The sequence below is a fragment of the Lepidochelys kempii genome, chromosome 2 (genome assembly GCF_965140285.1).
Source record: "Lepidochelys kempii isolate rLepKem1 chromosome 2, rLepKem1.hap1, whole genome shotgun sequence".
Classification (NCBI taxonomy): domain Eukaryota; kingdom Metazoa; phylum Chordata; order Testudines; family Cheloniidae; genus Lepidochelys; species Lepidochelys kempii.
In genome coordinates this window covers 154,403,681-154,420,186 of record NC_136381.1, presented here as the reverse complement: position 1 = coordinate 154,420,186, position 16,506 = coordinate 154,403,681, and the positions used below count along the sequence as shown (strand labels likewise).

The 16,506-nt window shown below is 42.4% G+C and overlaps 1 protein-coding gene across 4 annotated transcripts in view; it reads right to left on the bottom strand.

Moving 5' to 3' along the window:
- CTNNAL1 (catenin alpha like 1) overlaps positions 1–16,506 on the bottom strand; it is a 126,649-nt gene that overhangs the window by 37,615 nt on the left and 72,528 nt on the right. For 3 of the 4 annotated variants that reach the window (XM_073332471.2, XM_078851648.1, XM_073332472.2), the window contains 3 exons: positions 13,298–13,384; positions 8,738–8,896; positions 4,967–5,059 (listed from right to left, as the gene is read on the bottom strand). In XM_073332471.2, the coding sequence (XP_073188572.2) occupies positions 4,967–5,059; positions 8,738–8,896; positions 13,298–13,384 (339 nt within the window). The remainder of the gene's footprint in view (positions 1–4,966; positions 5,060–8,737; positions 8,897–13,297; positions 13,385–16,506) is intronic. The other variant, XM_078851647.1, reaches the window with a different exon arrangement.

Here is a 16,506-nt window from a genome sequence, read left to right as displayed (position 1 = left end):
AGTGTGCTCCCCCTGGCCTGTTCACATAATACATCATGGTGGTATTGCGGGTAAGTATGTGAACCATGAGTCTCTGATACAGTACAGAAAAGCATGAGATGCATTGTAGATGGCCAAAAGCTCAGCACGTTGATGTGCAGTGAAAACTCCTGCTCTGACCAGACTTTGAACTTTCAACAACCCCAGATGTGCTCCCTAGCCCATCAGGGAGGTGTCGGTGACAACAGACCTGGTTGAAAAGGGCCAGACGAAGGGAACACCCTGATAAACATTCTCTGGAAGCTTCCACTACTGCAAGGAGTCCAGGACCTGTGGATGGATACAGACCAATCTGTTCAAGGAGGGAAGAATCAGATGGTAAACTGTCCTGGACTACAACTGAAAGGGGTGAAGAGACAACATTGCAAACTGTCTGCCTGCATGCAGGTGGTCCATGTGGCCAAAACCCGCAGGCATATCTGAACTGTGATGGAAGACTGATACTGCAGGCTGAGGCAAAGGTGGTGAACTGCCTGAAAACAGTCAGTTGGCAAAAATGTTCTTGAATTTGGAGAGTCTATTAGGGCCCCAATGAACTCAATTTTCTGAGTAGGAGCCAAAGTTGACTTTCCAGTGTTCGGGATGAGACCCAGATGGTCGAGCAAGCACAGTGTAGTGTTGGCCTGCCCCTCAGTAACCAGTCGTCCAGATATGGGAAGATGTGGATTCCCTTCTTTCTGAGGTATGCTATCACCACGACCATACAGTTGGTAAAAACCCAAGGGGCAAAGGAGAAGCTGAAAGGAAGCATCTAATACTGAAAATGGTGCTCTGCTATGACAAATTGAAAGGATTTTCTGTGTCTCAGCAAAACTGCTACATGAAAGTAGGCTTCTGGAGGTCCAGAGCAACAAACCAGTCATTCTGAGACAATGCAGGGAAGGTAGTTGATAGAGTGACCATTTGGAACCTCATGTATCTGATACACTTGTTGAGGCCACAAAGGCTAAGGATACATCTTACCCTTAGAGTCAAAATGGGTGTTTGTGGGTGAGAGGATGGCGCCAGAGGAAGGCATATTGACTGGCCAAACTGTGGATCTGAATGCCTCCTCCTCTGAGACATACGCCCCTTTCTGGGGTAGTCCATCCATCTCAGAGAAAGGCTACAGACCATACTGCTGCTGCTGACAACCACCAAAGTGGCATCTATGCACTGCTCTTTATACACCCCTAAGGACCAAAAGATAGCCTGAGAGTCCTTGAAGGAGTGCAGTGTCTTTTCTGAAAAAAGCACTCTGCCTTCGAAGGGCAAATCCTCTGTGCCTGTTGCATATCGAGAACAATATCGGAATTCTGCAGCCCGGATGTCTCTCTCATGGCCATTGTCGAGGCCATAACTCTGGTTGAAGTATCCATGATGTCCTGTGCGGACTGCAGCAAAGTCTTAGCCAACAGCCGCCTTCGGTGATGAATGCCTGAAATTCCTCCCTCAAGTCTTTTGGCAGCTGGTCCGCAAACTTAAGACATAGCCGTCCAGTTCACAAAGTCGTATTTGGACAGGAATGCCAGTTGGTTAGCAATGTGCATCTGCAAAGAAGAGGTGTAAATCTTCCTACCCATCGGTCCATCCATTCAGAATCCTTATCCTTGTGACTTAAATCTGCCCTGCTGGGTTCTATCATTCACCATGGTTAAGACCAGGGAATTTGGGGCTGGATATGAGTAAAAACCTTCAAATCCCTGCACCTGTATGAAGTAGCTTTTCCCCATGTGCTTTGCAGTAGGTGGTACTGAAGCCGGTGAGCTCCAGAGAAACTTGGCAAGCTCTAAGAGCACACTGTTAATAAGGAGGGAGACTCTCCCGGGGCAGATGGCTGCAGGATATCCAACAGCTTATGGGTATTCTGCAGCAACTCTGCTTGAATACCCAGGGAAGCAGCCACATGCTGCAAAAGGTACTGATACACCTTAAAATCTTCCAGTAACAAAGGAGAAGAAGTGACAGGCACCTTGGAATTGTGCAGGGACAAAGCTGAAACAGTTAACTGTGCCAGAGCTGGATCTTGCTCCAGGACTGACAGACCTGGACAGGATGACTTTGGAGACTCCACAATGGGAAGGTTCACTGGTAGCTGGGTCCATGACAGAGCGACAGTCACCACCACAAACGTGCTCAGTGATCTCACCTTAGTGTGAGATGAGGAGTGAGACCTCCATGACCAAGAAGCATCTAATGGATTACATGGAGTTCACTGGTATGGGTAGGGCATCGGTTGGCCACTGGCCCCCATCCCGACCACAAGATGAGTGCCAATCCTGGTACACACAGTGCTCCATGAATGGCCTGTGATGAAGGTCAGACGATAGAGAGCGAGAAGAGGAAGACCCCAACCTGGGTGCCAACGAGTCCTCAGCTTCAGGGAAGAAAGGTGGAGCCAGCTCTGAGGTTGTGAGCAATTGGTCTGACTCAACTGTAGCCCAGAATGAACAGGGAACTGACAGCGATGGCAGAAACGGTACTGGCAGCATCCAGTATGCCTTTGTCATTTCCAGTGCTGTCAGTGGCGTTGACCCCGAAGTCGGCAGCAATACTGAGGTGACTGACTGTGCTGAAGTGCAGGGCGGTGAGTGCCACCTCCGTAATAACAGTGGCATCCACAGCAGGGACACTGAAGAAGTTCCCGGCACCAAGCAGGTCCCTTGTGCAGAGCCTGGCACCAGCCCCACTTCCACTGACTATGGAAGGGAAACATCAGGGTGCTGTGCCGACAGACCCATAGGTTCAGCGCCTGCCCAGCCAACAGGGCTATAAACAATGCAAACCCGGCAAAGTCCAGGACAAAGTGAGAGATGGGACAGAAAGGAAGAGGAGGGCCATTGCCATCTGATATGCCACCAGCATGTAAACTGCCGGTGCTCGCACTGCCCTCGTTGGTACTGGATTTGACGGATGCTTTGGGGCCAGAACTGGAGTCGATGGTGTGGGGTCACTGACCTCCTTGTACGGTACCAGGAAGCAGTTGACAGGACCTGCTCCATCCCTTACATCAGTATTCACATGGTGCCAGTTCGTGCTCCTTCTGGAGGAGGCAGACAATTCCCCATGCAACCTGGATCCGTCGTATGCAACCTTTTCCTCAGCACACTCAATGGGGAATAACTTCTCCCTTTCTTCAGAGCACAAAACAGCAGCAGCATCAGAATCCGAGGACGACCTCTGGTCCAACTTAGGTGTCAGTGCTGAAGCAGGCTGAATGGCCTGTTCAAGCAGGTGCTGCTTTAGACAAAAGATCCCTCACCCAGTATCGTGAATGATTTGCAAATCAAACACCGCTCCTTGATGTGGGCTTCGCCTAGGCACAACACCCACCATGTGTGGGGATTGTTGTTAGGGATCACTACCCCACACAGCAGACACTGTTTAAACTCTGGTGAGGGTGTCACCAGGGAAATATTTAAACTAAACCTAACTAACAAACACTATACTAAGAGTACTGATTAGCTATATACAACTAGAAAAGTCACTAAAAAATAGCGAGGTTGTGAGGTAAGAAACTACTCAGAGCGTCGACTCCAGCCAGGTCAGTAAGAAGGAACCAAAGAGGGTCAGGGCAACACAGCCTCATATAGCCAGGGGAGGGGCTATGGCCACAAGGTGTGAGAGCGCTGCCCCTCTACAGGTACTCCAAGGCAAAATTCTCCAGCTTTGGTGTGCTGGGTGTGCACATACCAAAATGGAATACACGGCTGCATCTACACAAAGAACAGGCTGTTTAGCACAAGTAGTTAACACATAAGCTTGAAAGCTTGTCTCTTTCACTGACAGAAGCTGGCCCAATAAAAGATATTACCTCACCCACCTTGTGTCTAAAATATAATTAATGACGAACAATAAATACTTAGCACTTTAAAAGAAGCTATTTGTGTTTTACAGGGGTATCTGCAGGCAGGCATATAGATAAATAAACCGTGAATGCAAAATTAGGTACAGTATTGCCATACATAGGTAAGGATGCAGTATTTGGTGCAGTATTGTTCTACATAAAGATATATAGTTACCTGTGCATATACTCGTGTGACAACTGTAAAGAAAATTTATCCACAGGTACTTACACATGATTAGTCAGTGTCTGTAAAATACATTTTAAATATAAAGCACTATGTAAATACTAATTACTATTATTAGGCACAATATTGTTAAGGCCCTGAAGTAGCTGGTGGGCTGTTTACACATGTAATAGTGGCATAATTTTATACTTGGGTTAGCACACAGGGATACCTTTTATCCCTGTGAAATTGACCCCTGTACAAAGGCCCAGTGAAGGCCTATGTACCAATGAAGTCCTATTTAAACACTCAAAACAGGAATTAAATGATTCATAAGCTTTATATTGGTTCTCTGCACAGGGGTGAAAATTGCCCTATATAAATAAGAGACTGACTGGTCAGATCTTTGGGTGGATTGTGGCCACTTTGCAATGCACTGCTAGCATACTTTGGCCACAGCACTCAAGCGAACGGCCCATGGAAGATAACCCTAGTGATCCTGCAGTGGCATAGTGGCTCAGCTGCTGGCAAGAGGGGTGCATAGTCACTGAAAAGGAGGCCATGGTGAGGACACCCCTACTCTACATCTACCCTGGGCTAGTATTCAGCCCCAAGTGGCTGGTATAAGCCAGCATAATTTAAAGCAGACTTAAAGCTACAGCACATTCCAGAAAAGCACACAGGGTCTGTAGGAGCTTTATGCCAGCTTTGCAGAGTCTTCCAAAATGTCCAGAGCACAAATCAAGACGTACCAGAAGATCTAGCTTGGACACGTTTCTACAAATATTTATACTGCCTCCTACTTGTAATACTCTCACTATGTTTCTTTGTGAACTGAACTGGCATGCCTCCAAGAGCATATGTTGAATGTTTATCTTAGTGTACAGCCATTTTACAAAATTCTACTTAAAATGTGATCAAATGAAAGGTAGGCATACCTGTGGGCCAGTGACCTGAAAGGTATCTTCTGCATGTATGCAAGTAATTTCAAGTGACTCTGTTCCAGAAACATGCCTCAACAAGCGACATGTCTAAGAAAAAAGTTAATATATTTTGAAGAGTAAATAATATTATAAATAAGATATATTAAAGCAGCGTACACAGCAGTAAAGTTTATTTTCTTTTCATTGCTGAGAAAAGGTGAACACCTATCAGGTACAGTAAATTTTCCAGAAATTGCATCTGGTGTAGCAGATGTATGAATTATTGGGTCAGAATTCCAGCAAGGGGTTCAAGTGAAATCAAACCATGAAAACAAGGATTGAGCTATTTTCCCCTTTGCTTCTCCTTCCCCTTTGTCCTCCTAAACCTCAGGAATTTTTTAAGAAAAGAAGTTACATTTGAGTGTGTAACTGTCTGACCTTCAGGTCAGGTATTGAAAGTCACCAGGCCTCACAGTAACATTACCCTGATCATGCTTACATGCATTTGTGTTTCTGGTAGCAACACCAACATCTAGGTTGCTTAGCACTTTCCACATTAAAAATTCTTGCAACCTTTTTTTGAGAAGGTTTAAAAACTTCGATCATTTGATGCAGGCCTGTGGATTTTGACAGGGAGAAAGCCCACAGGCCAGAGAAGTGCCTTTTCTATGTCCAGGGAAATTCTGGCTGAGATAGAAACTTTTGAAAATCATTATTTCTCTTCTGTGACTTACCTTGTCATCAAAATGTTGGTAGAAAGTCAAAGTAATACTGAATACAGACGTTTTAATGCAAGGTCAGGACTGTGCCACCACTAAATACCACTACATTGCACTGTGATCCCCAGGTGCAGGCAGCCTCTCAAAGGGTATGTCTACCCAGCAATAAAACACCCGCAGCTGGCCTGGGTCAGTTGACTTGAGCTCAGAGGGCTATAAAATTGTGATGTAGATGATTCCTCCAACAACAGCCCAAATTTAGCACATGGCTCCAGCAACCCATTTCCCCCCCTACCCATGCTGGGACAGCCTTCTTCTGCTTTCAGCTAATGTTAAGTCAAGTCCTGTAACTCAACACACGCTGCAATGCTGAGGATTCAAGGTTCGGATTCTACTGATGGTGCATGATGGGAGGGGGCTGTTACAATTTTTTTTTAAACATTTTTCCATATTAAATCCACTCACATGACATTAAAAACATTTAGTTACAAAATCTAACACCTGAAAGTTAAATTCCAGAATTTATGTTGGCCGTGAAACCTTAATTCTGCATCCTTGCGGGTGTGCATTATGACACAGTCTTTAATTACTTGAGTACATTTCCCCCCCACAGGACCCCACCTCATTCATCGCACAGGATGGAGAGCACTCAGAGAATGAACTGGGGTTGTAGAGTGAATGAGGCTATTCTCTGTAGAAGTTGTCAGGTAGGTAGAGGAAAAAAAGGACAAGGGACTGCAGAAAGAGAAAAAATGGTCTTGCAGTTAAGGCAGGTGAATGTCACATGTGAGAACTCAGCTCTATCCATGCCTATGCCAAAGACTTTCTGTATGATCAGGAGCAAGCAACCAAAATGTTGGCAGGTGGCCCCTACTGTGCATTCCTCATTTTTCTGTGTGCACAACCTGAGATTCCTGGGGCCAGATTTGCACAAGTGCAGAGCACTGAACTGCACCTGAAGTTAAACTGAAGCTATGGTGGCCACTCTGCATCTCTGCCAGTAGGAAGAGTGGTCTATAGGAATGAGAGAAGTGTTGTGAATTAGGGGGCTCACAAGTTCTAATGCCTATCTCTGCCCGATTCAGTGCGACCTCTGGCAAATCTCTGTATCAATTGTCCCCATCTGTAAAATGGTGTTAATAATGCTCTCCTACTTCAGAGGAACTGTGTAAATAAATTCACTAATATTTATGAGTCACTCAAAAACTACAATGATGAGCACCCTAAAAAAGACAACAAGAAATTAATACTTATGTATTCACTGCAGGCTTTGGATAGTGTGCAGTAATTATGGCAGATGTCATACACAAAAATATTGAACAGCTGTCTCATTCCCAGAACACTTCCCATCCTGAATGAGGCAGGGGGTTGGTGGAAATACATATCTAAGTACATGATCATATATTATCAGTGCAAATACAACCTTAATTCTTTCCCCTTGTGTAAGTGTAACCTTAACCCTGGCATTTCTTAACTTTCAAATGCTTGACTATAACAATCATTCTTTCAATGTGCATTTTTTGTATGTAATGATACTATTTTGTGTTCTTATTTTTTTAAAAATAAGATGTACAGGATATGCAATATCATCAAGTTGAAATATGGTCCTCATACCAGTATTTCCTGATGATTGTTTAATTTTCAAACGCAACAGTTTAATGCTCTATTACATGAGCTTTTGCATTTAAATTTATCTGAGCCAACGTTCCCACTGAAGTCAATGGGAGCATAGGGCGTGCATCCCAGGACAACATTTGTTCTTATGTTCTTAACAGAAAACCAAAAGAAAGGAAAAAGTCTACAATACTCATCTCTACACTGATATCATACTGTAGATTCACAGTTGAATAAATATGAAAGATTAAGAAACTTGGCAACTAAGAAATTTTGTAGAAGAAATTGTTGCACAAGAGCATTGCAATTATCCAATTAGTAGTCAAAGTATATAGTCCTCCGTAGCCAAGTAAATAATATAACTCTGTACTCAGAAAACAAAATGTCTTTCAGGAAGAAACTTAATCAGTAATTACTAGTCACATGAAAAACTTCAATTTCAAAGTTAATCTCATTTTGACTGATCTTTGAGCAAAACAGTGTCAAGTTGATCTTAAAGCAGAAAAGAATTTTTCTGCCATACTCTGAGCAAAATATATTCATTTTTGAGCAAACATTAAAAAGCAACAATTCACTTTTGGGCTGAGAAGGAACAGAAAATGTCAGCCCAAAAGAAGTTATGAGAAAGTTACAAATCCCCCCCTCCCCCTTTTTTTTTTTTGCTTGGGCAGTTGTGCTCTTGGAGCTTGGGGTGGTGAATTTTTTGCTTGGGGCGGCAAAAAACCTAGAGCCGGCCCTGGCACTCCTACAAGCACAAAGCTCTCTACCTTTCAGTTTGGTATGTTTATTAGAAGCTGGATTAATCTAAATGCCACATTTAGAAGTTATCCCCAGTGCTTCAGACACAGATACAGCAAAAGCAGATGTTAAAGTGGAAATAAAAATAGAGTACTTACTTATTTTGTGTGAGTGTGTGTCTGTATTTTATATTATATATATTTTATTTTATATGCATATGCATCCTTAAAGTTAAGCTCCTGAATTCACATTTAGGAATTTGCCTGATTTTAAGAATGCTGAGCACCTAAAAACTCCCACTGAAATCAATGGAAGTGCTTGGTTGCTTAGTATTCTTGAGAAAATAGGCAAGTGTTTAAATCTGGATTTAAGAGCCTAATTTTAAGCTCCTATTTATGAAAATCTTGGCCCCAATAGGCAGTCACAGAGGCCCCCAAAAATCAGGCAATGAGGTTCCTGTGCCCACAGCAAGCAGCAACAGGAACTGTGCAGGTGGGGCAGTGGGTCCAATTCTATAACAGTGGACCCAAATGTTTGGTGCAGTGAGGAAACTCATGCTTCACTCAGACACTATCTTCCAGGAGAATGTAGAGTCCAGAAGCGCCAGAGGTACATTCTATAGGTTAAAACACGAAAGACACCCTGAAGAACAGTTCATTTAGATAGATTTTGGCACTTTTTACATTAAATCTATTTGAAAATAAAATGAACTCACCTCAACAAGCTGCTCTTTCTGCTCTGATAGCTTACAAGTATATTCTGCTATAGCTTCTAGATTTCCTTCTACTCCTGTGATTTTTAATGCCTTCAAAACCATGTGATCTGCATGGTATCTTAGCAGGTCTGCTGCCAATGATGTGGCTGCATGGTGAAGCTTCAGTAGTAGTAAGGAAAAGAGAAAACAAGCATTGAAAGATAAACAACATGTGAAGCTAATCTACAATAAAAATACTTTAGTGATAGTAAATTCAGCAGATGACCAAGAGGCAGGAATTTAAAAAAAAAAAAAAAGAAGCTTACTGATACTAAGTTCAGAGGAAGTCTGCAAAGAATGTTTGTACCTCAGGGGCCTTACTCTGCAATTTTTACTCAAATACACAGACTAAAATCCACTCCACCCTCAAAAAAAGCTGAGTATTCAAGCCTTTTGGGGGCAGACAGAAAAACAGTTCGGGCAGGCCAGCATATAAGGATATTGCGGCCACCAGCTATGCGTGAACAAGGATCAGTGGTCCAGTTTCCATTTTTGCCTTTTTATTAGTGCCTTCACATAAACTTACCTACAGTACTTCTGCCTACCTAAATTCCTGCTATGTTTTCAATCAACTGTAGTATTCTTCATTTCTCACTGTAAATTCTTAGGTAATGTTGACCTGCGCTATTTAATATTGCCATGTTTTAACCAGAGCTGGGTTCATTGCAGTGATTAATAAAATGATTCTTGCAAACATATTCCTTGTATCACATGAGGGACTGGCAGCATAATTTTGGCAGCGTGCCATAATCTCTATACATGCTAAGGCTAGGTCCCCACTACTATTGTACTAATCAGCTAACTTTAAATAGAATTTCATGAGGCAAGCAAAAGGCATGTCCTCTGTCCCAAAGCAATCTCCCTACTGAGTTTATAAAGTGGTCTTTAAACAATGGAGGTATTATAACTTCGGAAAATTGAATCTTTCATAATGAAAATTGTAAGGCAACCTAAATATAGGGGTTGCTGCAAAGTTTTGGAACCCTCAGAAGCAGAAATAGCCTGGATCCTGATGGATCAATTTATAGAAACAGGGGATGTGGGAGCGTGTAGCAGGTCAGACTTCTCAGCCACACCCAGGACCCAGAACCTGGCCCCAGAGGACCAATCCCCTTTACTACTTCACAGGTGCAGGATAAGAAGCCCTGGAGCACAAACAGCTGGGAACCAAGACAGCACTAAGTTAGACTCACTTCTACTGAGAGGTGTTAATAGTTCTATAGCCTTCACAAACCCTTCATTAAGCAAGACTTCATTCCCCACAGAGAGGCTACAAAAGCTGGGAATGTAGAATGCAGATTTCTAATATGTCAAACCCAATGACACCCCGTTAGCTCCACTGCCTCTCAAATAATTTGCCATATCTTTGACCTTGGCTACACTGTCAATAAAGCAGAGCTTCTCATGTTCCCATTGGGTACATGTATTATATACCCTCTTCTAGTGTTTGGTTTACAGAGGATAACTATTCTGTTGCTGCCAGGTAATTTAGTAAATCTTCGAGCTTTAGTGGTAGAAGCCTGTGTTGCAGTGTTGAGAGGTTCAGGGTTCAAACTGTTGACATTACATTTGTACAAAACAGAGCTTGTTTTTAATTTTTTTTTTTTAAGACCAACAATGGAAATATTAAAAATGACATTATAAGAAAGTTATTTAAGGTTGCAAAGTCAAGCACTTCCTATGCAAATTAAATCTGGCCCCTTTACACATATGAATTATGAGATGGTGTTAACTGCATGATCACATACTATTTTTAGTGCACAGGACGGATGGCGGTCAGGGAATAAGTCAGAATTGTGTGCAGAAGCCCCTGCCTCGTTTGCTCTAGAATAGGCAGGTATATACAGAATGAGACAGGTGTCTTGTGGTTAAAACAGGCGAATGTCGCACAGGAGAACTCTCTTCTATTGTTGTCTCTGCCACAGACTTCCTTATGATGAGCAAGTCACATCAAAATGTTGGCCGGAGGCTACTATCTGTGTGTTCCTCATTTTCTGGGTGCCCAATTTGACGCACGTGGGGTGCGTTGAGCAGTCGGTTGCAAATTAAGTCAAACTGAAGCTGTGTATGCTCAACAGCTCTGGATGGAAGGATGAGGAAAGGGATGAGAGTCAGTCGGTTCGGAGTTCAAATTAGGGTTCTGCTAATGACTTGCAGCAGAACCTCTACTCCTAGGGGGAATTCTGTGCCAAAAAGTTAAAAATTCTGTGCACAGAATTTTAAAATACAGCAAAATTCTGTATATTTTATTTGTCAAAATAACAATATAATCATGCCAGTTTCAATTATTTTGGTAATTTATTTTAAAATATCTGTCCGCAAATATGTCTAACAATACAGACAAAAAAAATTCAGAAAATGTTTTTTGACAAATAAGATTCTTTACTAGGCATATACTTTGAGTAATTCATTTAAACTACAATACAGATACGTATTTTTGGCACCGCTCACAGAAGCGGTGCAAAGTCTTGGGGGGAGTCAGGGGTAACAGAGGAGCTGAGGGAGAGGAAAGGAGCCTGGGAGTGAACCTGGAGGGTTGTTGGGTGTGGGTGGGAAAAGCATGGAACAGGTTACTTTTCGGGGGGGGAGAGGGGCGGGATTGTTAGAGAGTTGGGGAGCCTCCCCCATGCAGACTCCTAGCCTATGCCATTCAGTTAGGAATATCTGCCTCTGTCCCCGTGTGGCCCCACAGCCCACTTCCCATTCAGCCCCCGGCTCAATGCAGTCGCCCCACTAGATCCTGAGCCCGCGTCCTAGTCTGTCCCCACCACTAGCCGGTCTGAACCCGTCTGTGACACCACCCCCTACCTGCCCTGCGTACCCCTCTCTGTTTGTCTGGTGCACCCTCACCTGGCACCTCTCCGGTTGGCTGCCCTCTCTTCTGGCACCACAGCAGCCCCTAGTGGACAAAAGCTGTAACTGCAGCACCTCTCCAGCAGAATCTATATTTTGCACAGAAAAAAATCTGCAGGCAACATGACTTCTGCATGTGCAAAGTGGTGCAGAATTCCCCCATGAGTAAACCTCAGGCAAGTCACTTTGTTTCTCCAACAATAATTCTCTCATCTCCCAGGGAGTTGAGTAGATAAGTTCCTTAATATGTTTGTGAGGCACTCAGATACTAGAGTGATGAACACCATAGAAAAGACCATTAGGAAATCACTAATTCTGTATTCAATGCAGAATTTGAGTTGTGTGCAGTAAACAAGGCACAAACCCATCCACTGAATAAGGATAAACAAGAATACCAAACAGCTGCCTCATTCACTGAGCACCATCCACCCTGTGCACTGAACGAGGCACAGTTCCTATGGGGGAAAATAAAACAGCATATGATCATTAATTAAAGACTGAATCATAATACATATGCTCCAAAGACCAAATTGAGATTTCAAGATCAACCTAAATTCTGACACTTCTAACTTTCAAGATCTTGACTTAGCACGTAAAAAGCTATTTTAAAACAGCTTTTGTCTGTAATATTTAGAGTACTTTTGAATTCTTCAAGATAAAAATGTGCAGGATGTCAGATACTACTATGAATAATTGCAGTTCCTACAATAATTATCTTGGTAAATAATTAACTTCTAGTTTTTTTAGGCTGCATTTTAACAATATCTATTGTAGCAAGATACCTGAAAAAATGTTTTTGTAAGGTACATATTTAATGTATTTCATAGAGAAAATAAGGAAGTTTTCTTCTCAATTGCAATAAGTAAAATGCAAAGAAATTGCAAAAGCCATTTATTCAGTTTTCACAACTACACGTGGATACTGTAATAATTACTGGTCAACATAACTCCTGGTTTCTTAAAAATCCTTTGAAGTAAGTACTACCTTTATATACAGTAAACTTTAATCAGAGCTATGTATGCATCCAAGAGCAAAATCTGGCACTAAACTGGCAGATTATATAGTGTTGTTGTAGCTGTGTTGGACCCAGGATATGAGAGATACAAGGTAGATGAGGCAATATCTTTTACTGGGCCAACTTCTTTTGGTGGAAGATACAAGCGTCCAAGCTACACAGAGCTCTTCTTCAGGTTTGGGGAAGGAAGCAGAGTGTCTGAGCTAAAAAAATTCGGACAGAAGCTGGTCCACTAAAAGATATTACCTCACCTTCCTTGCCTCTCTGTGGATTATACATATATGCATTTGAAAATGTACTACTTGTTCCTGCTCCCTATGAAGAAGTTTTTAATTGACTTCTACAGCAGCGCTGGCTCTGAAATTCACTATAAATCAGATCCTATAAACATTTAATTATGCAAACAATCCTTACTCTTAGAAGCGTCCCACTGATTTCTGCTTGAGTAAGTGTTGCAGGATAAGATTCTATGATACTACCTACAGGCATAAAGTTAAGACTATCAGAGTATTCAGCTGAGTCAACAGAACTATTCACAGCATGTAATGTGATGTTTATGCCTTTGCAGAGTCAGGGCCTTATTTTGTATTACACGTGAAAATAAAGGAGGTTCAAAATCTTCTTCAGACTGTGTTTATATAAGCTGTACTTACTTCTCTTTTGAGTTCATTCATACACTGGCATGTTTTTAGTATGGCTACTTCCAAGTCTTCTGTGATATCCTTTGTTTTCTGGCTTTGCTACAAGGAAAAGAGAATAAAATATTTAAAAAAAAAATACCCCAAACGATGTACAAATTATCCCAGGCTGTGTTAATGCAGTAATCCAGTTTTAAGTACATTTTCTTTTTTTTTTTTTTTTTAAAAGAAGTTTTATATTAAGAATTCATTATTACTACTGCATTTGTTTATTCATCACTGAATCAAGAGTCTATTAAAAAAAACAATTAATGATGCCACACCATCAACTTTATTTTTATTCAAGAAGGATTTTTCAGGTTTGAACATTGTGTCCTTTCTGAGAAAAAGAGGGCTTTTTTATTTAGTATGAGCTATCAAATCTTTATGCCTGAACCATCCTGTTAGACTAGCTACAGCTATTCCAGTTTTTAAAAGCCCACAGGAGTAGATTTTATAAAAACCCTCATTATTTAAAAAAGAGTAATTCACCAAATTAATGTTTGTCATTTAAATTCAAGAGGTTTATTTAATAAATAATAGACAATCTTTTTCTATGCCCTACAAATTTCAATTGTTCATGTAACGTAAGAATTATTGTTATGAATCTTTCATTCAATTTATACAAAAAGAGTGCTTTCGGGTTTGGAATTTGTGTGCATTTGCAAAACAAGACAACCTGCACAAAAGTGAAGGAGGATGCACATGGGGGCGGGGGGGAAGAAGGTAGGAGCTAAAAAGTTTCTCTTTCTCCAAAACTTGATGGGGAGGAAAAATTATCTTAATTAAGAGCATCAGCACAAGATGGATGTGGTCAGATTTAAACCTTATCTTGACTCTCTCTCTCTCTCTCTAATAGCTACAAACAGATTAACAACACAGATTCTGGATTGTGTGTGGCATAATTTTTTTTTTTTTAAAGGAACAGCCGCCCAGTCTGATAATGTATCTTTTAAAACACATCTTAAACCAATATTCCTGATTGTTCAGGGTCTCTTGAATTTCTTTATACTTTCTTTCAATTGCCTTCCCCAGAAATGTACTCCATAACAACAGGCAAAAAAAATTAAATTAAAATGGAGTTTGTAATGTTTGCTTTGGGGATAATTACAATATTCTTGTAATGCTTTTTCCCTTATGTTTCTGATATGTTCTCTCAAATTTAGCTCCTGCTTAAAGCAATTTTTTGTCTGTCAGAATGTGACACGCTGGCTCAACTGAAAAGAAAGTCTCGGGAATGTCTAAACTCCTATGGTACTGGGTGGATTTGCAGTACCATGGGAGTTGTATGTTTCAACAAGCCACTTTCATTAGAAGTTGTCAGTACCGATAAATGCCGAGTGCTTCAGAGGTAACCAAGCGGTATGAGATGGCAGTTTAGACTTCTGAAATACCAAGGGAGTCGCATGTCTAGGTTCTGAAGGTTACATACTAAAGTCTGTTGGTGTAAGCTTCTTGGAAGCAGAATGTTTCTCTCAGCTATCACAATCATGTTTAGATGATACTGAGGATGTTTTAGGTACTGAAGTATACTTGGTAGCATGGCTCTTAGAAGTGTTACCAGTAACCAAAGGAGGCTGGAACCTCAGCAGTACCCAGCATGGGACCTCAGCACTCGTACAGTTGATTTTTGCAGAGACCAAGACTTTTTCCTAAAGTGGACTCTTTATGAGGAGAACTAAAACTCTTTTTTTTAGGGGCCTTTCAAGAACCTTCTGATGCCGTTTCCCACAAAGGTTGGGGCAAACACAGTACTGAGGTGACTGGGGCACTAAGCTCACTCAGAGACCAATGTACAAGGGTGGGGGGGAGGGGGTGGAGGGGGAATCCTGGCCTGGATCTGAGACAGGGCAAAAACATTACATCATAAGTAAGGCTACGTTTATGTCATGGAGGAACTCCATGACATTCTCTGCTTCAGCCCCAAGGGCTGCGGGATGGTGGAGCTGGCAGCCAGCGGGGCCCTAACAGAATTCCAGCGACAGGCAACAGCAGCGACAGGCGGACCCTTGCAAACTCCTACCTTCTTCCCCCCCCCGCCCAGGCGGACCCCTGCAAGGTTCCAGCAACAGATGACGGACTCCTGAGGAAGCTCTCCTCAGGGATCTAGTGATGGGCGACAGCCTCATGCGGGGTGTGGGGGAGGAGCAGGATGCCTCGGACAAGTGGCTGGAGGTGTCCCGTTTTCTCTTTGGGAAATATGGTCACCCTGCAGCTTCCAACTGCCGCGGGCAGAAGGGGAACCCCACAGTTCCCAGCCACCATGGTAGCAGGGGAAACCATGGAGCTGCAGCAGCAGAAGTCACGGACAGGCCACTGCTTCTGTGCATTTTTGTTTAGTGTCCGTGACATGTCCATGATTTTTTTACTAAAAATAACCATGACAAAATCTTAGCCTTAATCATAAGGATCTCCCACTTTTGCCTAGCTCTGCTCTTAAAGTCTGAGCTAATATTGCACTTCTGCGGGACATGTATGTCCCCCAAACAACTAATGCATTGGAAATGTCTGCCACTGACAGGGATAGGGTCTCGTCAGGTGAGATAATGTTTAAATCCTAGAGATCCTGGCATATTCCCGCAACACATGCAACATTGAGAAAAATCTCTCCGTATGGGGAACCAGGAGAAGGAATAAACAAAAGTGAGACATTATGAAAGAAAACTTAACACGGATAACTACAACTAACACCAGAACTATAACTAAGAATTGCAAAGCTAAGCTTGAATAATAATAAAAGTTGGCATGATAGATCTCAGGCCAAGGTAATTGAGAAGGAACCCATGAAGCCCTGTATATCCTTAGTAGAGGACATGAAGTTGTGAAGGGTGCATGCATGGGCTGAGCAGGTGCTGTTACCAAAAATCTCTGATCCAAGGTATATGCACGCCTCAAGTGGAGCACCCACAGGGACACTACTCAAACAAGAATCTTCCTTTCTTCTTCAAGTATTGGTTCCTATGTAGATTCATCGTAGGTGACTCCCAAGGAGCGTTTATTGAGGAGGCAGGTGCAAGGAAGTGCTCTGCACCACAGTTCATAGGATCACTGAACCAAAGGAAGCATCCTCAGCTAAGGCTTGCATCCGGGCATTGTGCCTCGTAAACATGTGAAAGGAGCCTTAGGTTGCTGCTTTACAGGTCTCAGGGAGTAGGATTCCTTGCAGAGAAGCTCACTCCATGAAG